The sequence below is a fragment of the Mizuhopecten yessoensis genome, unplaced genomic scaffold (assembly GCF_002113885.1).
Source record: "Mizuhopecten yessoensis strain PY_sf001 unplaced genomic scaffold, ASM211388v2 scaffold9301, whole genome shotgun sequence".
NCBI classification, from domain to species: Eukaryota; Metazoa; Mollusca; class Bivalvia; order Pectinida; family Pectinidae; genus Mizuhopecten; species Mizuhopecten yessoensis.
The window spans coordinates 589,045-614,641 of NW_018407979.1; the positions used below are offsets into that span (position 1 = coordinate 589,045).

General features: G+C 36.6%; 2 protein-coding genes across 6 annotated transcripts in view; both read right to left on the reverse strand.

Annotated features, from left to right (window-relative positions):
- Nucleotides 1-3,519, reverse strand: part of LOC110457722 (thiosulfate sulfurtransferase-like) — a 24,638-nt gene extending 21,119 nt beyond the window's left edge. Inside the window, exons 1-2 of one of the 4 annotated variants that reach the window (XM_021509100.1) lie at nt 1,264-1,488; nt 729-761 (exon numbers count right to left, since the gene is read on the reverse strand). The gene's annotated coding sequence lies outside the window, so the exon portion shown is untranslated. Of the gene's footprint in view, nt 1-728; nt 762-1,263; nt 1,489-2,321; nt 2,383-3,319 lie in introns of those variants that run through there. The other 3 variants (XM_021509099.1, XM_021509098.1, XM_021509097.1) reach the window with 3 other exon arrangements.
- An 8,698-nt stretch (nt 3,520-12,217) lies between these two features.
- Nucleotides 12,218-24,888, reverse strand: LOC110457723. 2 transcript variants are annotated; one of them, XM_021509103.1, is made up of 3 exons: nt 24,789-24,888; nt 17,124-21,614; nt 12,218-14,975 (listed from the first exon to the last, which is right to left on the reverse strand). In XM_021509103.1, the coding sequence occupies exons 2-3, from the start codon at nt 21,556-21,558 to the stop codon at nt 14,167-14,169; spliced, it is 5,244 nt and encodes a 1,747-aa protein (XP_021364778.1). In that variant the 5' UTR covers nt 21,559-21,614; nt 24,789-24,888; the 3' UTR covers nt 12,218-14,166. The 2 variants fall into 2 exon arrangements, with proteins under 2 accessions (XP_021364778.1, XP_021364777.1); XM_021509102.1 differs by having other exon boundaries at nt 12,218-14,978.
- Nucleotides 24,889-25,597: the final 709 nt, after the last annotated feature.

A 25,597-nucleotide genomic window follows, 5' to 3' on the forward strand; every position in this document is an offset into this window, starting at 1 on the left:
GTTATGTTTAGCGACCATCTTTGGTGCCGATAGATCCATGCTAGGACAGATGTCTCCTCTGTCTCCTCTGGTGTTACCTGTGTCATGATTGACAACTGATATTTGCAAATATAGCCCCCCCCCCTCCTCCAAGTTTCATGAAATGTCCTTCTTTAAAGGGAATTTCTTTTTCATTATATCCATTTGTTTATATTTACATTTGCTCTGCATCCTTCCATTGCAATGCATTGAGAAGGCAAATGTTGTTATGAGACTATAACAACATTTGCTATTGTAACGTCATCAATCTCTATTGTGACGTCATCAATTTCATTGTTGTCAAGACTTAATTTGCTGTTAAAAATAACTAAATAAAGCGTTACTACGTATAAATAATGAATATTTTAGCAAATATTGTTATGGTCCTATAACACACATTTCTATTGCTGACACACTTACTTAAAGCCCTGCCGGGCTTTATTAAGTTTGTCATCGATAGCAATGTATGTTATAGGACCATAACAGTATTTGCTGAAACATTCATTGCTTAATTATCTCCATTGGAAATCATTGTGAAAAGAATTGAAAGAGCCTTAAGAAAAGTATCAAGGATTGTTTTCTGGACTGCAGCAATATATGACCCCCACTCCAACGCCACCACCACCACAAGGAATAGCTAAAGAAATGTGCACAAAATTAAGACCAGAAAATGCGTTTTAATACTAATTTCTGAATGAAAGCCTACTCACTTTGCAAATAAAAGTGTTTGTCTTCAAATGCAACTATAAGAAATAACAACATTTTCTTGTCTCATTATGCCGCATAAATTTGTTTAAGTGCGCTTTTGGCGCAGATAACACGTAGAACAAGATATAATGTGCAAAGGGGGATAAGTCATCCAATGCCTGAGGCTGTGTGTGGAGGGGACGTAACTCGGTATTGTTTGTGATGTAGTGATCGACATCCTGGTTACTTTGTCAAGTTTATAGACTATAAACGATCTCACAAAACCTGGATGAATGACGTCAGAGGCACACGATAAAACTCGCACTTTACCGATCTGATAAAATCAATATAGGACGAACCAGGTATAAATTGAGGTGCACACTTGAAATACTTCGATTAGCTTGTAATCCTATAGTTAATATATATTCGTGACTAAAATCTGAGTTTGAACATTGCATTAATCATCAGTTTAGAAACGCTATCTCTGGCATTAAATCAACAAAAACGTGTACCTTGGTCAGAAAACATATAAACTGATGGAAAACAGTACCGACATACCTGTATCTCCGAGCTGAAATAACACGCTCCTAAATCAGTGTTGCAAGGGAAGTAACCCATATGAACTCGTGCAACAGCAGTGGTGATACAATCGATACAGGGAAGTGGTGAGAAATAAGTGATTTGGACATTGATTTATTATATTTCACCAAGACAGAAAGTTTTTCAATTGTTTCCTGTAGGGAAAATAGTAACCATTACCTTGAAAACTACATTTGTAAAATAAACCAGACCAAAAAGAAAATATAAAATCCTCAATGCAAGATTTCGTCGTCTGCTATCAAAATGCCTGATAACAATATTGTCGAACACGAGTGTCCGAGACTTGGACTTAAACTAAGAGAGTAAACATGATTTTGATAACACGATGATACTAATCCGATAACAAACACGGAACTAGATTAACCCAGAAGAGACAACACTACTTGATTTTCACATAGAGTAGGTCTTATACAGGTAGTTCGGACATTGGGAACATTTACAACACAGGATCGGACGAATAATATGGCCTTGTTGCATTTCAAACTTCAGTATATTCAATATGTGTACTCGATATATAGCATGTTCCCGGCCCCAATGAATAGACGTGTCCTTTGAAAAATTGATCTGTCTGGCCAGGGTTGTCTTCATTAGTGTACCACGGTGCCAGCAATCTCTACCCAGAGTTGTCGTTCCTTTTCAATCACACGCACCTCTATCAACGTCTCAGATTTTACGACTGAAATCGTGAATCGTGGTCTCAAATCGTGATAATTTCATCTTCAGGGACTTCCTTTTTCATTTTTAAAATATTTTCTTGGCTACATCATTTTTGAAACGACTTTTAACAAGTAGTAAGGCGTAAATATATACTGCACTATGTTTTAAGCGTAATGTTCAGCGTAGTAATATCAATGTGGTTATTTAGCTTTGAATGATTTGTTCATGACATCGCCAGTTGTATCTAATATATGTTGTAACTTAGAATTGAATTCTTCACTATGTAACTTTCGCCCACTCAACTTAAAAACTATCACATTCTTGGCAATTAACACGCAAAACAATCTATATTTTCCAACCTTTTTTGGCGTGTTTTCTACGGAGGCTGCCATTTTGTACGATGGATCAAACGATTTTTTTTTTGGTCATGTGATTCGGGACTACTTTTTGACGTTGACAGAGATCAAGGACTGTTATTCTGCGTGGAGATTGCTGTGTCAGTTGCAAAGAAGATTTCCACCCAGAGTAATCTCCCTTAAACCAGTAGAGTTATTTCCCTTGGACAGGCTTTCATTTTGATTATATTTGCAGTGGATATAGATCCCGGGTTTGATCCCCGTATTTTTTTTAAAAAATATTATTATCATAAACGGTAATAAGTTGGTCATCTTCACCAAAAATATATATATATGGGCCGATTTTGATATATTGCGACAATATCAAGTTAGTTAATTAAAAATACCTTTTATTTCCTAGCGCCTTGCTTGGCAACATCTCACTTTTGGCTTTAATGTTGACCGTTTGCCCAGGTGAGGGAGGCAATGGGTTCTGTCCCCAGGTCGGGACATACCAAAGTCTTTAAAAATGGTAGTTGTTATTCCCTACTTAACGTTCAGCATAGGGTAATGGCAACAACTGGTTCACCCGCTGTCAGTATAATGTGATCAAGGCAGAATAATGTGCTGGTTGCATTCGGCATGGTTTTTCAGTCAGATAGCACTATAAAGTCCGCATCAGATCCGCGCTATCACAGGGAGGCAAACACATCCACAACATACTCTGCCTCCAGCACATATACACAAAAAACATGGAAGCACGTCCTTAAATGACCTTAGCTAGAACGTTGAACAAAATGAAACCAAACCAAACTATCCTGGCGATATAGCTCCAAAAAATGTGTACTCGATGGCTGAAAAACTGGTATACAATACAAAGTGCTTCATTATATTATAGGAGCGGATATTGGCCTCACCCTCTCTCCCACTTTAGGACTAAAATTGCCTTAAGGAAGTATGTGTCCATTCCACTGCAAAACACCCTCCCCCGACGTTCTCGCATCACGCTTAAGTGTACTTACCTACTGTTCCTGATTTCACAGCCAACACGGGCGGTTCACAAACATTTTTCTAATGAACTTCAAAACTGAAACGTCATACTTAACAAGTCGTATTGACATACAAACTCATCCATGCCTATCGTCAGAGCGTCTCTCGTGTATACTAAATGTTCACGCAGTGTGTGGAGTCACTCATCGGAACGTCTATGAAGATCGTCACTACCCATCGCCGCATATAACTCTAGCGTTAATAACAAATTGTAAAGATACAAACATCACGTTTCAGGGTCGTTTAAATTACCAATAGTCATACGCTCAAGGTGGTATGTCTACAATGGGCCATACAGCTCTCTATTAATTTGATAACGAGCGCACGTTTACACCACTTAACTTACTTGGTTACGAGTATATTGTATTCTCTATTGATTTGAAGTTGTTTTTGCATCATAAAAATATACAAATTTAAAACTTATTAAAAGTGTCACGTAACAATTTTGCATAAAATTTGAAATGTACAAAGTAAGATCACCACCCAGCCTAATAAACCTACCACGCCTACAAGGCACCTATATTCAATTACCGCTGTAATATTGATACGTCTACCTAATTCTACCTAAACGACCAATATATCATTGTATTAGTCGGATCTCTGTAAGGTAATTTACATATTTAAAAATGTAAATACTTGTAGATGACAAAGTAACTGCTCCAAATCTGATGAAGACGTCACGAGGACCGGTGTATGTAGTGCCCATGTCATAAATCTTCCACGTTACGTCATTTTCAATCGGATTCTATATCAAATAATGTTAATTATACTGTTCTCCTTTAGGTAATATTTATATAATTATCCGCTTCTTAGAAATATACATGAATGAGTAAAATTGAAAAACATTCCTGGTGGTGTCTATCGGAAAGACGTCAGCATTGACTTAAGAGATGAAAAGTGATTTCTCAATAACAGGGCAACAGATAATTATATAATTATAATACTAGGAAAAAATGTAATTCTCTGACAGCATGTAAACTCTTATGAAAACGGACTATCGAACAAAATCCTAAAAACTTATTTGAAAAAGCAATTGACACAGAATCCAATTGGAAAATGACTCGCGAAAGATTTGAGACTAGCAGCACTCTGCACAACATGTGTTCCTGGAGGCCAAATCTTCGCAAACATCATATAATGCTTCCTCGTTGGAAGTGCTTGTAAGAGATTGCTTCTCAGGAACGAAGGTTTAAAGTCAAGGTCACTGTTACTACAAATAAACACTTAGTTTCCGCAGTGACGTATATACCCGATATAAGAAACGGCCTCTTTCCCTTACCGTAGCACATCCGTGTCGCTGATCAATTGGGATGGAATATAGTCCATTTATTTATTGGTCTTTGGTTTCCGCACACTATGCACAGGGGCTCGGTTTTGGGTATTTGAGTAATATATGTGTTTGTACATATTATAAAACCTTATAAACCTTACTCAATATCCCGAAACCGAGCCCCTGTGACAAAAACTTCAGTTGCCATGCACAGGTCAAACCCAAACGTCATATACTGCTTCATCACTGCTTCAGATTGGTTTTCAAGTCTTAAGATCAAAGGTCTGCGCCACTGTTATTATACTTGTAAATAGTAAACTGTTTTCTCCTCAGTAGCTCGATAACATTGAAAATGTATACACTGCTTCCTTAAGTGTTTGCGTATGACTGAGCTATTGATCAGAAACCATTTTTTACACGGTAATTGTGACCTTGACCTATATTTGCGGACCTGAAAAATGATCTATCGCTAACACTTTTTGTAAGGGAGCAGTGTATGAACTTTTGATGTTATCGATCTTGGTTAATTTCAGGAACGTTCCTTGACTTTTGTTTTGTTTTTGTTCTTTATTTTAAAGAAAAATGTGTTGGCGACTCGTCAAGGTTCAACAAGTCCCCTGAAAGAGGCTATGGTCGCTCTATATTTCAACCCATCATTTAAAATATTTCATGAAAAAAATTCATTCTGGAGTTGTCATTTGAATTTTTAACACACTTGAACGTTGTAATCTTGTAATAAGGTGATTTTTTTTGGCATTTTTGTGGAAAGTTTAAAGTCTCCATCTGTTGGTCAAAACGACTTATCACGGTGCATATTCCTATGTCATCCAATGCAGACTACTAAACAATTGACCACAGCTAGCTGTTCCCTTAGGGGTGTGACATAGGTCTCCCCTAAACAGTTTTCAAAAAATAAATATTACTATACACTTAATGCCCTGGTGTGAGGTAAACCTGAAGAGTTGTTCCCCGAGGGCGATATAACCGTGCATATTCGAATTTTGTCCACTGCAGGTTATGGAACACTTAACCATAACCGTGTTTCCACAGTTGTGCTGCTAGGCGTTTGATGTCACTCTCCCTTCACAGTTTTCCTACACATATGTTTAGGAGGAACACTCCCGATTCTGGACCCTTACAGTTAGTATTTTCAACAAGTGAGTTAGCTAAACTGTTCCTATACTCTCAAATGAAATGCTTTCATCTAACAGAACAACTTAATATGCCTCATTTTAAAGGGTTATTTTGTCTCTAGGGTGTATACACACATTTTATTTATGTTCTAATTTTGAGTATGCAGAATCTCCCGGTGGACATTTCAAAAAGTGGGCAAGTATGTGGACCCTATTGTCAATTAAGTTTTGTTATACATTTTACGATGTTTTATAAACCCCAAACTGCCTTCTGCTGAGAGCACTACTACATTCTGTAATGTGTTATTATAAGGAGCAGTATTGTGGGAGCTGATTCACATGACAGGGTCAGTAGATATACATATATATGATTTAATATTGCTGGTAACAAGCATTTTAATTGGCTTCAAAAATTATGTTATCAGCCCATAACGTAAAAAATTACGTCGCCGTTTGTAACGTCGCTTTTGATTGGCTGATACAGCAGCGTAACAATTTCTAAGAGAAAAGAGTCCATCAATAAAAGTGGATTTCCACAGGGATTGTGTATAGTAGATTAAATTATAAGGATTAACATGAATATATTTTTCATGTTATGGAAATATAACACAAAAAACCCCGGAGTGTACTCTCGTCATAAACCGCTTCAGGGTTTATTTAGAGTACCCTCTGTTCTTGTGTTATATCTCCATAACATAAAAAAGTATATTAAAGTTAATCCTTAAATAATTTCTTTCATCTTAAAATATCTTTCTTGATACTGGGTTCCTGTATGAATGATGTTTCAGTGGCTGTAAAGCATCTGTAAATAAAAATACACAAGAAGAACGCCATTTTGAGAATATGATATTTTTTAATGTTGACATGAATAATTAGAAGAATGTCTCCTCTTCTCTATACATAATGATAATGATGAGAATAAGGTCACTACCTCATAATCTATTAACCAACACTGACCATTGTGAGGGATATCTTTACCTCCCACACACAGTACATACAATATGCTATGGCCTCAATAACTCCAGGTTTCCTCTGGGGCAGGGTAATACTATTATACTGAACTCATTTACCCCTAAAGACACATGTGAGCTCTTCCAATTCAAAGGTTGGAATAGTTCATTAAGCAATTTCAGGGGTGAATGAGTTAATCAAATTTTCATCAATAATGACATTTTCACAAAAAAACCCCACCAATTTGTGAGTTCTTGAAAAGACAATGATTATGTTTGTCCTTTGTCTAATCTCATGCCTGTGATTCGTCCCAGAAATAGCTTTACAGAACAAAATGTGATTTAAACACATGATGTAGTGAAACTCTGGTATGGTCAAACAGAGACCTATAAAGCCATATAAATGAAGTATATTCGTCTCTGGGTCAAAAGAACAATAACTGACCATAGCAGACCGGTAATGTAATTTTACTTAGTCTACAATTGTTATTTTCTGATTTACAGAAATTTATACCAAATAAAATGTTGACACTTTAGCAGAGACTTCCAATTCACACAGTCTTTGTGAGGGAGATGCAAGTCCACTAGGTCCACAAAATCAAGAATGTGCATACAAACATGAAAATCAGTTGGTTAACCCTTTCACCACTGTAGACCATAATGGACTTATCCAGATCAATGCATGGTAGAGTCTATTAAAGTTACATAGGGGTGAAAGGGTTAAACCAAAGTCTGTGACAGTAACAAAAGTGAATTTCTGTTTGGAACATCATGACAACTAGAAACTGGAGCATGACTCTAGTGACTTCCTAATACATAATATCTATTTATGTTCTGGGGTACGAGAGTTATGCTTTAGATCCCTATGTTCATGATTCCCTGATCTGTCCAATAGACATGTACAAAGATAACGGCTAAATGAAGAAAATCTCCTAGATCCGAAAAAAACCAAAACAATTAAAAGTCATGTGATGTAGTTCTCCGGCCAATAAAAACTTGTGTAACATCAAGAATGGGACTGGAAACAATATTATTATGTTTAACAACAAGTCAATGGTACAATTCTATAAAAAAAACATTTCACTTGCTAACAATAAACATGATGAATTCAGCAAAATGACAATGGTTACATTATGTAAATAGTCAATCTGAAGAAATTTTCGATTCCATCAAAATGTCAATGGTAAACTCATTCACCCTTGAATACACATTTGAACTCTTCCAAAATCAAATGTTGGAATAGTTCATTATGAAATTGAAGGGATAAATGACTTAACAATACTTGTCTGGCAATCATAACATGCATAGTAATATTTTGAACACCAACACAAGTCCAACAATAGAAATAAGATGGTTTCATTTTAGCTGCCGGACTTTAACTCCCCACGTGCGGCTAACAAGGTTGATGATGTCTGGGTGCCCACACAAACGTACACATGCATGTGTGATTATGCAACATCACTATCGTACACATGCACATGTGATTTCATGGTATCACTGATGTACATTTAACAATGCATGTGTGGCATTTTCTGATGTCACTAACATGATCACAAGCATGTGATTTTTGTAATATCACTGAATTTTACACGCATGTATAGGAATTCGTGATATCACCGAAACTTGAGCTGCACGGTTGTAACATTGGTTGACAGAAACCCTTATGCAACTGACAGCAGTCGGAATACATTGGATGTTCTTTACCTGCAATGTGCCATCAATGCCACTCATATGCACGTGTATGAATTCTGTGACGACAATGACGTTCACATGCACGATGTATGACTTCATGATGTCACGGAAGTTCCCATACACATATGTAATTTCATGTGTCGCTGACGTGCATGTGTCAGTTTTTGTGACCTCACTAAATTAAGGGATATCACTGAAGTTCACAACCTTGGGCGTGATTTTTTAATACATGTACATACATTACTGACCATCCTGTGCATGCATTGGAATTTGTGATATCACTCATACTTAAGCTGGCAGGCTGGAGTATTGATTGAAAAAATACCCCATGCATATCACAAAACTTATAATGTCACCATTGTATGATCTTTAACTGCCAAGTGCCATCACCGAAATGCACATACAAGTGTGTGATTTGGTAATGTCACTGATGTTTACAATTATCAGTATGTATGTTGCAAATAAGAAAAGGAAACGAGTGTAATCAAGTGTTAAGTGTTACAGATCAACATAGAACTACCTCAGAATTAACAAAATGTCTTTGGTAATAATATTATAGCAGAATATTCACATAGAACAACTGTGATCCGGACCAAATAAGGCATTTAAAACATGATCTCAAACACAATTCTACTCGACTCCATCACTGACAAAAAAATAGCGCCTAGCTATTGCGAAACAGACCAGAACATTAACTCATTCACCCCTAAAGACACATTTGAACTCTTCCAATTCAAAGGTTGGAATAGTTCATTATGAAATTTCAGGGGTGAATGAGTAAATACCACAACTAGAGTTTATATACACTAAAAAATGTCTCCGACAATACCTGACTGGCTAATACGACCATGAATTTCATGGATTTCAGTCACTTTTGCCAAAATGCCTGCTTTACAGGTTGTAACCAATGGTATTTTTTTCGGAGTGCCTCAGCTATATTGGAGATGAATCCAGGACCACAGACTAGGTCCAGTGCTCTGCAGATTGAACTAAAGAGCACTTCCCTCTGGCCGAGTCGGTAACAAGTGACTCGATGGTTCATTAGTCACTTCCCTCTGGCCGAGTCGGTAACAAGTGACTCGATGCTTCATTAGTCACTTCTCCATCATTCGCTATAAACATTCTTCACATATTTTGATGTACAAACAACATAATCCACATCAAACATGACGCTTCAAAAACATATATAAAATTCACTGGTATCAATGTATGTATGCCAAACCAAAATCTACTGACCCTGTCATGTGAATCAGATCACTCAACTTGAACTTGTTACTCCAAAAAATAATTCTGGGATAAACTATTTATTTCTAGTTGATGCTTTGACGTTTTGGTGTATCATTCAGAAAAATACTGAGACAAAATTGATTTCGACCTGATGCGAAATTGTGAGATTCTATGAGTCAAGAATAACTGAAGTTATGTTGAAAACACATGATGACCACTATATTGTAGCAGTATGTTAACTCTATCACCCCTGAAATTTCATAATGAACTATTCCAACCTTTGAATGGGAGGAGTTCAAATGTGTCTTCAGGGGTGAATGAGTTAACGTTAGTTAGGCCTTAAATGACAACATGATAAGGTTTCAGGCAATACATACAATAAGTAAAATACTACATGAGTGTATACAATTTATATATAATATGGCAACAACAAGTGGTTTAAGGTCTTCTTGACCTCTGGCATGGATTAGTTTGTGACTCACTTACAGAAATGACGGGATGATAATTACAGATCTATTGGAACAGCACACAAGTATTTACGGGATCATACTTTCTATATACATGTATGTATAACTACTGTATAAATACAGCACTACTTCTGAGAAATAAAAGGGTTATAACAATGAAACAAATTGTGAAAAGCACTGAAGGAAAGAGAGAAAGAAAAACAAAATTACACACACAAACAAAGGTGAAAAAAGGATGAATAAAAACCAACAAAATAAACAAAAAGATGTTTTCGTGGAAATACTTTCACCTGTAACTAAAGAAATCACCAGTCATATCAGAAAATATGTATAGTTAACAACAAACAATGAACGTTTGTAATTCAGACACTATTGAAAGAAAACCCAGAAGTGTGAGGTTGTACCACAGTAGACTTGTCATCCATCTTATTAGCGATTCATTTTAAATGAGTAATTTCTGTAATATGTGTTTTGATAATAATTTCTCTTGTCGTTTGAAAGGCATATAACAGATTTATACCTTTAATACAATTTCTGGTCATTTCTACAATGGATGACATAACCAATAACACAGTTGGATTTATGACTTTGCATATAACTCTTCAAAATTAGAATTGGTTATTAGGAGGCACAGTAGTCAAGTGGTAGGAAGCTGGGCTCGTGACCGAAGGGTGAGGGTTCGAATTACAGCACGGCACTGTATTGTAACTTTGAGCAAGATACTTTACTCTGCTTGTTCCAGTCTACTCAGCTGTAAATGAGTACGTGGTTGGGCAGTGCTAGCAATGTTAAATGCTAGCTGTGAGCGCCGAAATGGCAGCTCCGGCTGTAGGCTACCAAGGGAATTGAGAAAGATATTGATTGCGAAGGCCCTATAACAAGGGATAATACTTTGTGAACCGCTTTGAGAAGACCTACGAACTATAGATTGTGATAAAGCGGTATATAAGAACCTCAAATTACTATTCTTAATTATATGTTATTACTGGGAACATGAGGAGCTGAGGAAACTTCTACAATATTTGATGTAATAAATGCCCTGGGCACATAACAATTCAACAAAGAAAGCATGATTGTAGAACCTTCTAGATGTCTCAAATACGGCCATAATAGATCAGTGAAAACTACCTAGTTTACTAGTCTGGGGTGTTCAGACCAGAAAAAGGATTGGGAGCGCTTCAGTAAGTAATGAGTTGCTTTTTATGAGGAAAACTATATCTTAAAGGTCTTTCCCGTCATCTATTGATTATTAATATTTTTTTCAAGAATGAAAAATGCAAGATCTGCAAATGCAAGAATGAATTAACATCTATTTATTTTCTATCTATCAGGATTTGGATAAGACATTGTGTTGCAGAAAAAATTGAAATTTTAATTCAAATAAGAGGTAATTTATTATAAATATAACATATAGTAACAAATACACATGTAGGCTTTGTTCAGTTTTATTAACTCATTCCCCCCTGAAAAATTATAATGTGCTATTCCAACCTTTGGGTTGGAAGAGTTCAAATATGTCTTCAGGGCTGAATGAGTTAACAAAAAAAGTGTTTTTTTATCGTTACAAACGAAAGCTAAGTTCTATTGACCACTTTTAAAAAGAAAAAAATCCTCTGAGGCATTTGTGAGTGGTGTATGCAAATAATGGTTTTGTTGAAAATAAAATTTTGTTCACAGAATAATAACATATCAACATTCATAACAAGGTTTTGCATTTTGATCAGATTAAATATATTCAATATCGTATTTATATTAAGGTTTGTTGGCTTTTTGATTTGTTCACACTTCACATGAACATATAAAATAATATGTAAACAGATAATTTTCAGGTAATCAAACTTTGTAAAATATGAAATATGTCTGCAAAAAAAAAAAAAGGTGCAGACCTTTATACGGCAGCGTGATGTCATTATGTGATATTTCAGGTAAGATCCTAAGTCAGTTCAGTCTAATGATAATTCTTCAAAAGCTTTGTGCATCAGACACAAACTTGGGGCGAGTGATTTGGTTAAAAATCTTCAATATCTACATAATATAGCAGGGAGTTAAGAAAGTTATTGACTGATTGCAAAGGCCCTATAACCACGGATAATAATTTGTGAACTGCTTTGAGACGACCTACAAACTAGGTTGTGATAAAGCAGTATATAAGAACCTCAAATTATTATTATTATTTTTTTTTTTTTGCATCGCTTAAGCAAATAAAACAGTGTGTCTTTCAATAATCACTGTTATTGAAAACACTATCTTATAAAGTTTTATAGAACATTCATTGGACAGAGAGGCAAATGGAGTGTAGAGGTTCCTTACCAGGGAAAAAACGCTGTGTTAGTTGGAGATATGGCCATAACCTATTAGAATGTCATGAAAATGGGAGATAACTCATGTTACCTTTCTTGGAAATACTGTGCAATACGGATAAAAAATGGTTTCTTACCTAAAATCTATTGTTAATTGCTGACATTTTAAGACATTCAAATATTATACATGTAACAAATACATTTATTTTGATAATCTGCCAAGCCGACACTTTAAACGAAGGAAACATAAATATTGACCTGTGAAAATCAAACAGTGACACGGAAATGATATGGTTTTCTACACTTTCAATTGAACAAATAGCTGAAATAATGGGAAATTAAATAACAAATAAAGCACTTGAAGTAATAGTAGAAATAAAATTCAGCAAGAAAAAGAAGAATTATTTACATTAAATGAACTTCAATTATCTACTCTAAACAATTTGTGAATAACACAAGGTCTAATGTCAGCTAAATACAAATTCAACAGGTTTATGCTTCAATTCTGCAAAATCTCAAGAACTCTTTCTTTAACTGGTTTTATATATGGTCAGAACTATTACTACACCTTTCCAATTTAGAGCCAGCTGTCCACCAAAGAGAATATTTTAACAGACTGATAAGAAATTTCAGGGGCAATGGCTGCTTAAAGAGATAGATTGAGATACCTGCACGTACTAGAAGCAGGCAGCATGTCCTCAAGTGAAATTTTAGAACACCAATGGAAAATTAAAATGCTTAAAAAGAGATGATACGCCTAAATCCCATTTCTAGAGGTGCAAAATTATCATAAGGAGGTGCCTGCTGGCCCCAAAGGAACTGTTTTGGGGGTCCATGGCTCCTAAATAAAGAGTTTATTTGAGACCTGAAGTAATCAAATCTTCTGAGACTTACAGGGTACATACTGGTACAGATATAAGTCCTTTTCAGAGACCATATTTATTATTCCAGAAAATGTAACCCATTTCGGATTCAAATCGTATCAGATTCCTAACATGTCAAATTATACACCTGTACCAACCTTAGAGAAAACTAAAATTGCCCTTATTAAACTTTGAACCGTATACTTTAAATCCGTTTTTAATTTCCATGTTGTTTCAGATATAAGGCTGTGCACTTATGTTTTTTTTACGAGTGATGAATTATTTTGTACACCTTGCCATTTAACTTACAACATACAATATACATTATAGAGAGTGTTAATGATACACATGCTGTTCATCAAAATGTGACGTCTAGTAATATGTCATCAAGTGGAATACATTGTAATACTTTTGGTTAAACAAGAGGAAACTCCATGGTTAAACCACATTTACATACAATAAAACACAAAAAATGACATTAGCTCTTTTGTCCATGCTTTTCACAATGACATGAACGTTCATGAAAACTAATACAACTTTTTTGATTTCTTTACCCGACATGATCATGTTCATCATAATCATAACTAAACAAAACAAACCCAGAAAAACAAAAAACAAACGTAGATTAAATCTGGAAACATCATTCAATACTAACACATATCTACAACCTAAACAAAACCTGTTTTATAAATACTGACAATCAAATCATGTTCAATCAAATCATGTTCCCTCAGGTGAGATTCCATCAATTCTAATTCTGCAAAATTGGCATAAGCTCTAGATCTACACCAACAAACACCGTTTTGACAATATTACATGTTTCACACTGTTTGCAAAACAAATGGGTCAAATTGACAACTTTCATTTTACTTGAAGGATTTCTGATAAACATAACAAAATGATGTCAATCAATTCTCTCACATTTGCTGAAGGCTGTTGCCAAATCTATGAATATAGTCCGTGAACTGTTTCCTTGTCAGCATGTCCATGTTCAGGGTTCGGACCCCGAAGTTTGACAGGATTGTGTCCAGATCGTCCAGACTAGACTGGAATGTGTCGTGGAGCTTGACCTGACTGGCCCCTAGACTGGCTACCAGAGGGGTCAGGGGGTTGGAGAAGGGTTTACATATCCGTAATTTGCTGGATGCCACCGGCTTATCAGCAGGACAGACGGTCTTTGTAACCCTATCCTCCTCGTTGTCTGACTGAGTGGAGAAATGAGACAGCGTTACTTTATGAGGCTGCACAGACAGAACACCAATGTTTACATCCTTAGCAACCCCACTCTCTTTTAACGACTTGTCTTTGATAGGAAGTTCTTCGTGTTGATTTTTAGTGTCAAGACAGTTATCTCCCTTTTTTGTTTCTTCTCCTCTTAAACTGACATCCTCCTTGTCTTCTGAAGCAGGGTCATTATTCCACTTGATGATTCTCTGCACACGCTCCTTGTCTGAAAACATCTCCTTCTTGCCATTACCCAGCTCAGATTTTAAGGGTTTTCCCTTGTCAGTTAATTTCATAAGAGATTTGTCCCCAAGAAAGTCCATCACAGTGGTGTCCTTGGTAAATTCCATGAGACACGCTGGGTGATTTGTGTGCTTATCGTAACAGTGTAAATGGAGCTGGTGACGCAGTGGGGCAGCATAGAAACAGTATACACAGCTGAAGCCAACCTCCAATGCCTCCATCTTTCTTGGATGTAATGTATAGGATGTGGACGATTTTTCTGCTGCAAAAACAATGAATGTACTTTAAAAATAAAATATGAAAAGTGCTGTTGTTTTTGGACTTATTGCACATTTTTACTTCAGATTACATGCTACCTAACACATGTACAAATTTATCTCCCTTATTTAGAAAAACAAACAAATTTGTAGAATATATATCCCTCACTTTCATGCAATTTTGTAGCTCTGGACAATGGTTGAGATGTTCATACTTATTGTACATTTTGCATATACTCTAAAACATGAATTAACAATTAAGCTGACATTTTTAGGGGCATTTACTTCATAGAAAGATGGAAACCAGTAAACAATCAGAATTTGATAGCCTTATTAATGATACACAACATGCATACATGACATTAGGGATCAACCTTATCATGTGACTTAACCCTTTCATCCCTAGGTAACCTTAGTAGACTCTACCATACAATTATCTGGATGAGTCCATTTTGGTCCACAGTGGTGAAAGCTGGGTTATGCTTGCCACTTTGTGTGTGAACTCATTCACCCCTGAATACACTCTTCCAATTTAAAGGTTGGAATAGTTCATTATGAAATTTCAGGGGTGAAATAGTTAATACTCAACAAATCAGAATCAAGTACATCATGTAGACTTATTACTGTATACGAGGAAACATTCACCCAAATTTTCACACTTGCTGGTAAAATCCATTTTTGCCAAATGTCAGTTTCCCCCTTCACATTTGAGTATTGTGTTGATACTATCGCTTACTTCTGTTCGATGTAATGATAAATTCGCCCTCATTACGGAGGGTGAAAAAGGCAAAACTTAAACTGAGGCGAAAATTTCCCGCTATACAGTAATTAATACCTATAGAAATTAGCTTGAGACTCGTAATCATTTATGTGTGTACCAAATTTGGTTCAAATCAAAGCATTTCTGGGCAGTTACTAAAGTGTATACAGATCTAAACAGATGGACACATCTAAACTAGTACATAATATCCCACTAAACTTGGAATAATAAAAAAAAATACTTTGAACAATCGATGCATATTTACATACTATCCATATGGGTATGAAATCATCTTGCCACAAAATACATTTTGAAAAAAGTTATGTATAAATTACAGTACACCTACTCTTCTGTTCATTAAATTAACTGTATATCTACTGACAAGCATCCTCGAAACTCCAGCAGTTACGTTCTCATACTCTCTGCATCCCTATAGAATACTGTATGTCATGACGAAACTGAAGGCTCTGTAAGTGCCACGTTATACTTTGTGGATGATCCGATCCCTTGATGTACATGAATCTAAAGAATCTCTAGCGACATTACAATTAAACTGATTGGTTTTGAAGTTGGGTGTTGCTCCTCGATAATCTTCAAAGGACAAGTATCGGTCTAGCAATGGGTCATTTTTTTTACCTGAAACTTATCAACTAGCTAACCATGTGCCTTCCGTTTGTCGTGACATTTTCCTGGGGTGCACAGAACACAAGTGAGCATGACCCCCTATAATTCCGAGGATGACTTTCAGGTTGATTTAAGTCTTGGGGACTGTTTGTTTATGCGGATCAACTGTTTCGTCTGTTTTTAAATGTAAATTTTCAGGTGTAAATCCTGGCCGACCTGCAAAAGTTTATGCTGGCCTTGCAAGGCTTTGTGAAGGTTGGCCAGTATCGGACCTTATTTCATAAACAAACAACTCTGGTCCGACTGTTTCAACCTTGATCGCGATAAACGAAAACGGCCCTGGTCTTGTTAAAGTAAACATTCATCTTGATCAATATTTTGTTGAATGAGTTGTATTCGTAGGAACTTAAACTAACTTTTCTACAATATATGATGTCATCAAACATACACAAACGCGTGCCAAAGAATAACAAAGTTTCGCTGTTAATCTTACTGATACTCAATTGACATTGGTCAGGATTTACCGCCAAAAAATAACACTTGGATGAAGGACCATAAAAGAATTGTTTTACCAACTTTGGTTAATATTTTGTGGAGCTTATAGTAAAGTTGAAAATATATAAACCAATTACTACATTTGTCATTTAAATTCACTAATGAACAGATTATATCCATTATGGATTTTTTTTATCCATAATCAGAATCGGGAATGGCAATCGGATTGATTTTTGATTGTAATAAATTATAATTCTACAGTGTAACTTACCTGCTGGTACTATCTCTGATGTCTTGACCTTTCCTGTCTTTCCCTTGCGCTTTGCAATAAGCTGCTTGAGATTTTCCCGATCTTTCATAGAATTTAGTTTCATTTTCCACGTCTTAGGAAACTTCTTCAATTTTGGCATAGTCGGAGAAAGATCAGAAACAGTAGAATCTGGCTCGATACTACCTTTAGAAGACTTTGGTGTAGACGAACCTTTTGGTGAGGAGATTTCTAAGTTGAGTTCTGGATCTGGTTTGACCAAGATTGCTTTTCTGTAAACTATTGGCTGCTTGTCTTTGTGATTGCGTCGAATGTGTTGAATGGTGAGAGATTTGGAGTGCGATTTATACTTGCACTCTTTACATACCCAGTTCATGGTGTCATGTGCTAGCATCAGGTGCTGCCCAACGCCACGTACTGTCGACTCAAACGGACACTTAGGGCAACGGCCTTTCAACACCCTGGCTCTGTCTTCAGTATTTGTTATGTCCGGTGCTCCAGTTGACTTGGAAGGTGAGGATTCTGAAGAAAGATTGTACTCATAGACGTCGATCTTACTTGGAGTCTGTTGTTTGGAGGGTGATGTTTGTCCGTCGATTGATAAGGTCATGACCTTTCCCTGTAGTCCTGGAGTAGTGTCTACCTCAAGGTCTTTTAACAGACAGAAACTCCGTACAAGGCTCACCGTCTTTCCGGGGTGCTCCTCCTTGTAGTGTGCGAGACCCTCGTATCTGTTAAGTGTGAAGTAAGTACACTCTGTACAGGTGTACTTACACATCTTGTGTACCCAGAAGGCATGAAGCCTCACCCCGTTAATGGACTTTGACTGGTAATCACAAAGAGGACACTTTATCTTCTGTGGGTCTTTGGCTTTCACCATCACTTTAGCCTGAGACTTGGCCTTAGCTAGCTTCGAATATTTCTGACTGTACTTTTTCACATAGTTTGTCATTCTAGTGGACTTCAGCAGGGTTGGTTTCTTCACTGAGGTTCTGGGGTTTTCTCCGTCACCTTCACTTGTGGCACAGTGACAGTTAGCCCTCCCAGGACTGGTACTCATCCTTTTTCTCTTCACATCTACTGAGCCTTCCTCTGAGGGACACTTATCACAACCTGAATGTATAACTGTTTTCTGTTCACTTTCAGAAACTTGCAATGCTAACTTCAGCTTTTTCTTGTAAGGTCCTCTCACCATGTGTCTTTTTTCTAAATCTATGTTAGGTTTCTTTGATAACGCTGGTCTTCCTCTTTTTCGTTTTTCTGGACTGGCAGGAACGGATATTCCTGTCTCATTAAGGTCTCGCTGTTCCTCCATTGTGCTACTTGTACTGCTGGTAGAAAGTAATGAAGATGCATTATTGGATTCTGTGCGACTTCTGTTTCTCTTCGGTGGCATTGTAAGACTTTTTGTTCGCTTAACATACTTCCGTTTCACACGAGTGCCTGTGGCTGTAATGCTGTCCTGTCGCCTCTTCAGGGCTAGCAGACTATTGTTGATGGTTTCTTCTGTAAGAATACCAGTTTCGCTTGCCATTTTTCTCTGTTTCTCTAAACCCCTTGTAGCTGGGTCTGTCACACAGTCAATCTTTCTCTTTCGCCCCACCCTCTTCTTCTCTGATGACAGGGAAATTTCGGCACCTGCATTTACTTCTTCTTTCAAATCTGAGTCTGTTTTTTTCCTTTTTGTCTCCACTAACTTTTCCTTATTTTGGATATTAACAGAAACTCCGGATCCTCTCTTAGATTTCATGACAAAGTGCTCCTGTGAACTTCCTGTAAGCTTCATTCTCATATATTTACGTTTCAAAGGACCAATGCCATGACCCCTCCCGATCCCCCTGCCCCTTCTCTTTTCTGTAGGATCTCTCCAGGTTGGATCACCATCAGATCCACTCACTTCACTTTCCGGTACAGAGTTATCTGTTGAAGACTGGTCAGTTTCTATTTCAAATCTCCTTGAACTTCCTCTCTTCCTACCTCTTCCACGACCAGCTTTATAGCCCAACGAATACCTCAAACTTCCTGCTGTGCTTGCTTTTGCCTCCACCATTTGACCATGGGAAAGTTTCTGTCGACGAACACCATTGTCTAAATTCAAAATTTCTCTTATGGTTTTTGTTCGTCCTTTCTTTTTCTTGTCCTCATTCTCTGTTGGTTGTCGGGTTGTATCAGGAAGCTTGGTCTGAGAGGCTTGGGAAGCCACTTGTGGACGAACCACGGTCTGTGGCTGTACAGCCATCTGTGCTGGAATTTGTGTTGGTATCTGGGCTGGTACTTGTATAGGAATCGGCAATGGCATCTGCATTGGTACTGGAATCGCAATTCCACCAAAAGTTTGGATGAGATTGATTCTGCCGGCTTGGGTTGCTGCTTGAGCAGACATTACAGCCTCAGCATGAGGAACAGCTATCAAAGGAGTCTGGTTTCTTTGACTTATCATTTGTGGACTTACATTAACATTTCCTGTGATCTGTGATGCATTTTCTGCAGTAGAAACAACAGGATATGATCCAAGCTCAATCTTTTTCTTTCTACCCGGCCCTCTTCTTCTTGGTCCAACAACAGGACTGATTTCAGTGACATCACCTGTAGATTGTACAGTGGGTTCATCTGGGTAAGTTACATACACATGTTCCTTTGTTTTCATAATTTTACTCTTCTTCTCTGCATGAATTTTCTTTTCCAAGCCTGACTCTGATGAATTTAATTCACCTTCGCCATCTCCAGAATGATCCATATCCTTCTTCCCTGTTGATGTCTTTGGATTTGTACTTTTGAAATGTTTGAACATGTCAAATGTCACAAGATTGCAGTCTTTGTACTTGGAAGGATTCCTTAGCACTCCACCTTCGGATTTCACCTTGCCTTCAAGGCGGATACACATTTCCAAGTACTTATCCAAGGCATTGTCCTTCTCTTTCTCAGGAGAAAACTCGTAGTTTTCAAAGCCACTGTGTCTTTTCTTGTTGTGGAAATTAAGTGTGGATTTGTCGGTGAACTTGTGACCACATAAGTTACACAGGAAAGGTTTATATTCAATGTTGATAGAAGCATGACGCCGGAGGTTGGTCTTGATAGGAGTGTTATACTTGCACCCTTTACACTTGTAGGACCTATAGAGTCCAGAGCCTCGGCTGTTTCGATCTGGTGTTGACAAATTTGAACAATCTGTACTGTTTGATTCATCCAGTCCAGAAGTATCGGATACATTCGGCTCAGCTTCGCCTGTGCTTTTCTCGACCACTTGTCTATCACTAGTTTCATCCAGAACAACTGCAGGCTTTTCAGTACTTGTAGGCTGTTCATCTGGTAGTGATGGTTTTGTTTGGTCATTCGTTCTAGGTTTGGTGACTAAAGCCAAGGGTTCCTCTTGTATATCTGGTATTATCTGTCCTTGATCTTTAGAGTCAGTCATTCTAGATGCACTGGATCTTTGCCCTCTACTCTGCTTTTGAACTTTGCCTCCATCCTGTGCAATATCACTCTCCTTTGAAGCTTGTGTTTCACATGTACTTTTGCCTTCATTTACTGTTTGATTCGTGGGCAATGATTGTTCTGTTTGTTGTTCAGTCAATACAGCTGAGGTTTTATCATTCGTAGTTTCTTCTTCTGTGTCTTTTTCCTGTTTGTTTTTATCGTCCGTACATATTGTTTCGGATTCTGATTCTTTTTCTTGTATGTCTGCATCTTTAGGACCACCATTGATTTTGTCTGTTGTTTCTCCCTCGGTTGCATTGCTTTCGTCTTTCTGTTGTAGAGCTGTTTTCTCTGTCGCCTCATTCACTGATGTCACATCTGGTTTTTCATCTGCCGGTTCCTTCTGTGGTAAAATTTCACATGGTGTCTCTTTGTTTGATAACACTTCTTGTTCACTGGGTGTTGTCACTTGAGGTGTTTTTGCTTCATGTAAAATAGGTGATGTAACTTCCGGTGTATCAAGTGATGTCACTTCTTGTGTATCAAGTGATGTCACTTCCTGTGTACTGGATGATGTCACATCCTGTGAGTTTGATGATGACACTTCCTGTTTATTATCTATTTCAGTGTTGTCTACCGATGGCAGGCTTTGTTCGACATTTTGATCATTTGAGTTCTCTTCAGTGGTTTTTATAATGGCTGAACAGGGATCAGATTCTTTAATTTTCTGCTCCAACTTTTCCTCAGAACTGGCTTCCATGTCCTTTTTCTCAATTGGAGAAGGTTCGGTGCTTTGTTTTTGGTTTTCATCTTTTTTTGGATCTTCTTTCGGTTCTGTCACATTTTCCTTACTTTCAGCATCAGACTTTGCCTCTTCATTCTCTGTACCAGCACTGCCACATTGGTCAGTTACCACGCTCTCCGAGGTTGAAGTATCCGAAGAGGTTTTCTGGTCCGAGACTGGTTGCTCGCTACTGACATCATTGGCGGCTTTTTCAGCAATTGTATCAGACGTTGCCATACTAGTCAGTGGAACAGGTAGTATGGATATTAAGCTCCCTCTGTGTCAACAGTCAGCTGAAAAAACAAACATTTTTTTTTTTTAATTTGTTCAAAACGTTTAAAATAAGAACACAATTACTAGGCTAAAAATATTTCTTTTTCTTAAAATCATAAGACCCACATACCCATACTCTCAACTGTTGTTTTCAAAACTAATAAAAACACATCAAATCTGATGCCAAAATATTTTCATCCTGTTGTTCCACCCATTTAATTACAAATAAATTTTAGAAGGCCTAAGAAATTTTCAAAACTTGTGTCCAATTCATTTGAGATTTTTTGTTTGATAAAATGGCTTGAATGGGAGCAATAGGCTAGTTATGTTATAACAGATTAAAGTTGGTCTTTCTGCCTTTCTTGTGAGCACAATGACCAGCATATGGAAAAGGTTTGTACCTCAGCATTCAAGATTGATATGTAGAGGTTGAAATATGCATTTGTGTCACTTACAGCATTTTGCTAAAAGGTGATCAAAATGGGAAATATCTATATGCTGAAAATGGCAATGTCATTTAGGGAATATTTTGACAATTGTCCTGCAAAAGGTAAAACTTCGATGATTTTTGTGTGTTTTTAAATTAGTCAATTTTAAACGCCCATATAGTCGCAACTGGATGTGAGAAAAGTTAACATTGCTAGCATTTTTAGAAGAAGAATGCATTAATTTGTTTAATTGCATTTTAGTTTTTGTTTGGGGTGGGGCCTCAAATCAAATTCATTCGTTGCATTAAATACCTCAAACTGAAGAAGTTCACACAATTACTTTCTTAAATAGCGGCCAATAAAAAATGGAAGAATTTGTAAGTTTATAATGAACACTAGCATAACAGTGTCACTAGTAGAAACTGCAAGCAAACAATGATGGAGAATCATATTGGAATGTCTTTCCCCTACTGCAATTAGTTTCAATGTTTTTGCTTCATTTCTTTTGGAAATAATAGCACTAAACAGTTTGATCTTTTCTTTGTAATCAGTACATATATATGTCAAAAAACATTCAAAGTCCTTGTGGTGGTTATATACAAAAAAAACAAATGCAAAGAGTGTCTTAGTACCTCCCTAGTGCTTTCATCTCTTTAGAGGTCATGAACCTCTAAAGAGCTGAAAGCACTAGGGAGGTACACTAAGACACTCTTTGCATATGCTACTTATATAATATATGTTATGCAGATATTTTTATTGCCTTTCTTTGTAATGGCTGTTTAATAGAAAATTACTCAATTGGTTTATTATAATCAGTTAATATAATAATTTCTGTTTTGTTGTCTAGATTTTTCTCAGTCATGGTGTTTTGCACCTTGATTTCAGATTACTAGGTATTGTTGAGCCTTCCATATTAACTGAAGTGTAGCTGGCTAAAATATTGTTCGTAATAAGTTGCATGTCATATTGGGACTTATAATAATAGGCTTTAGGCCAAACAAACAAATAAGTGTGTTTCATGTTATACTTTTGAAAAAATTAGGGTAGGTTAAAGGTAGGTAGGAAGGTAACTAAAAATAATTTCATATGGTTTCTATAGGAGAGTGATCTTGACTTTAACATGGTTTCTTTGATAATTGCCTGAAAAGTTTAGGGTAGGCACATAAAATTAGGGTAGGTAGGGTTACCTGGAAACACAAAATATTTTTAGTTCAGCCTTGCTGTATACACAAACCTGGTATTATTAATCAGTTATACTTGGGTGTTTATGACACCTCAATAGAAAACTGCGAGTATACAAACATCTAATTTTGTTTATTTATATATCTATACCTACACATCAATAATTCATGCCTCCTAAGTTTGAAAAGCAATGGTTATGAGCCGACACAACTCCTTATCATTCTATTTTGAATATTTTTAAATATCTCATTATTTACCCTTAATATACAGTACATCACTGTACATGATGAATCACCTATGGTAAGTACAGTATATGTTATTTAGATAGTTGCCTCAGGTGATACATTTAAATACATGTTTAATCAGAAAAATATGCAGGGATTTTCTTATATATGCTATTTATGTCAGAATTCCTCCTTGCTATTTCCATTAAGACTTTGTATCATTTTACATAACAATCCATACAAAAAAATAGCAGTAATTTTCTTACAATGTTTTCAATCATGACAAAAAAATCATGATCTATATATAATAGCATTTACATCATACGTATGTATGCATACTTTATTCTTAAGTCTTAATAAATAAAAGTTAAAATAAAATTATGTAGCTTATAGCAGGAAGTAAAGTAGGTCAATATTGAATTATTCAATTAATCAACAGCAGCTGTACAGATCGAGACATCTGTTGTCTGTTAGCAGTATATCATGCTGAATAACTGACTAATTACTTTGCAGCAAGTTACATCATGCAGCATGTAATTCACATGCTATAAAATAAGATTTACCTACATTTGCATACCAGCATGTCTACACATATCCTGCCATTATATACACGTAATGCAGTAGCATCATCATGTAGTACTGTAAAATATTCTTCATGTGTGAAGCAATACAACAGACTTGTAATACATATATACATAGGCATAATGAGAGAAGTATTGATTGTCAGTGGTGATTGACATAAGGCAAAGGAAGCCTGCAGTGCACTGTTATGTATACGTTAACAAAGGCACCATTTTTAGAACTAATATTATATTTATACTAATCAATATATAATATAGCGTTGCAAAGGAACGAAACATTTCAGAGCTGTTCTGGTATTATGTATGCTATCTGTGCACACATTTATTAAAACTTTGCCGTTGAACCTGCATAGACACATCAGGTATTTAACACTATACGGTATCCATTCACGTGTACAGTATACGTAATGGCATGTATGTAATCATACATAAACAATAATGAGTCAGAAATATTCATCCACCCGAATTACCATTTCACGAAATTAACGCATATGGTCGCCTTTTATCGTGTGCATTATGACTATGTGAAACGCATATGTGTGTATGCATGTTGCAAATATTTGTTTATGTCAACGAAATATGCCAATAGCTCAAATAAGGATAAGGTCATGTCCGACCGCGAGAGAGTAAGTTATTGTTTACAAGTGTAAACTGATGAGCGGAAATGGTCAAGGAGTGAAATTTGCTGCTCGCATTTATATACGCACGACCATGGTACATTATTTCATTCAACCTCTAAGCAAGAGCCACAAAACCGATCACCAGAAACTTATATTTACCTGATTAAGTCTTGCATATTAGCTGACGTTCAGGACGTGGTCGACGAGCGTCTCTTCGGATTGGGTTGTGTATTGTGAATTTTCAAGCACTTTTCTGATCAAGAATGATTGAGTGCAGCATCAACACAAGTCTACCGATTCTCGCGATGAAAACACGTAGATGACCCAGAAAAGGGGAGATTATCAGTATTTTTTGGCGGAATATTTCAAGGTGCTACCAAAGGAGTTAAAATCAATATAACTATAACAATGAGTGAATCTGGATATAAAAATATCCCTTATACTATAACCCCCTCAGTTTTTTTTATAGTATAATGGATACTTTTTATATACATATTGCTATAGTTATATTGATTAAACGTCAGACTACAAAAAAACCACCCCTTACAGGGACGTTTCTAGGATATTTGAAAGAGAATGAAATATTTTTTGGACCTTTTTTTTGCTAAAATACATAAAATAATTGTGAAATGCACTAATGTAACGGTTTCTGACTTGGAGCCCATTACACCCTCACCTGGACCCGCCCCTGCCTTACACTGGTAGTTACTAACTTTTAGTGTGTACAGTATATTGATTTAACGTCAGGCTTCGAGGAACATGCAAATATGAATTATCATTTTTGTTTCTAGAACATTTGCTGCCGGACCTATGCCGACAAAATAAATAACAAATAACTGCTTCAGACGGAACTGATGCAGACGGTATGCCTCTGAATGTTTCAAATCGTCTTTTATGTAGACCGCGGACGTAGATGACTGAGCTAATTCCGTGATATTTATAAGACCTTTTTCTTTGTGACATCGATT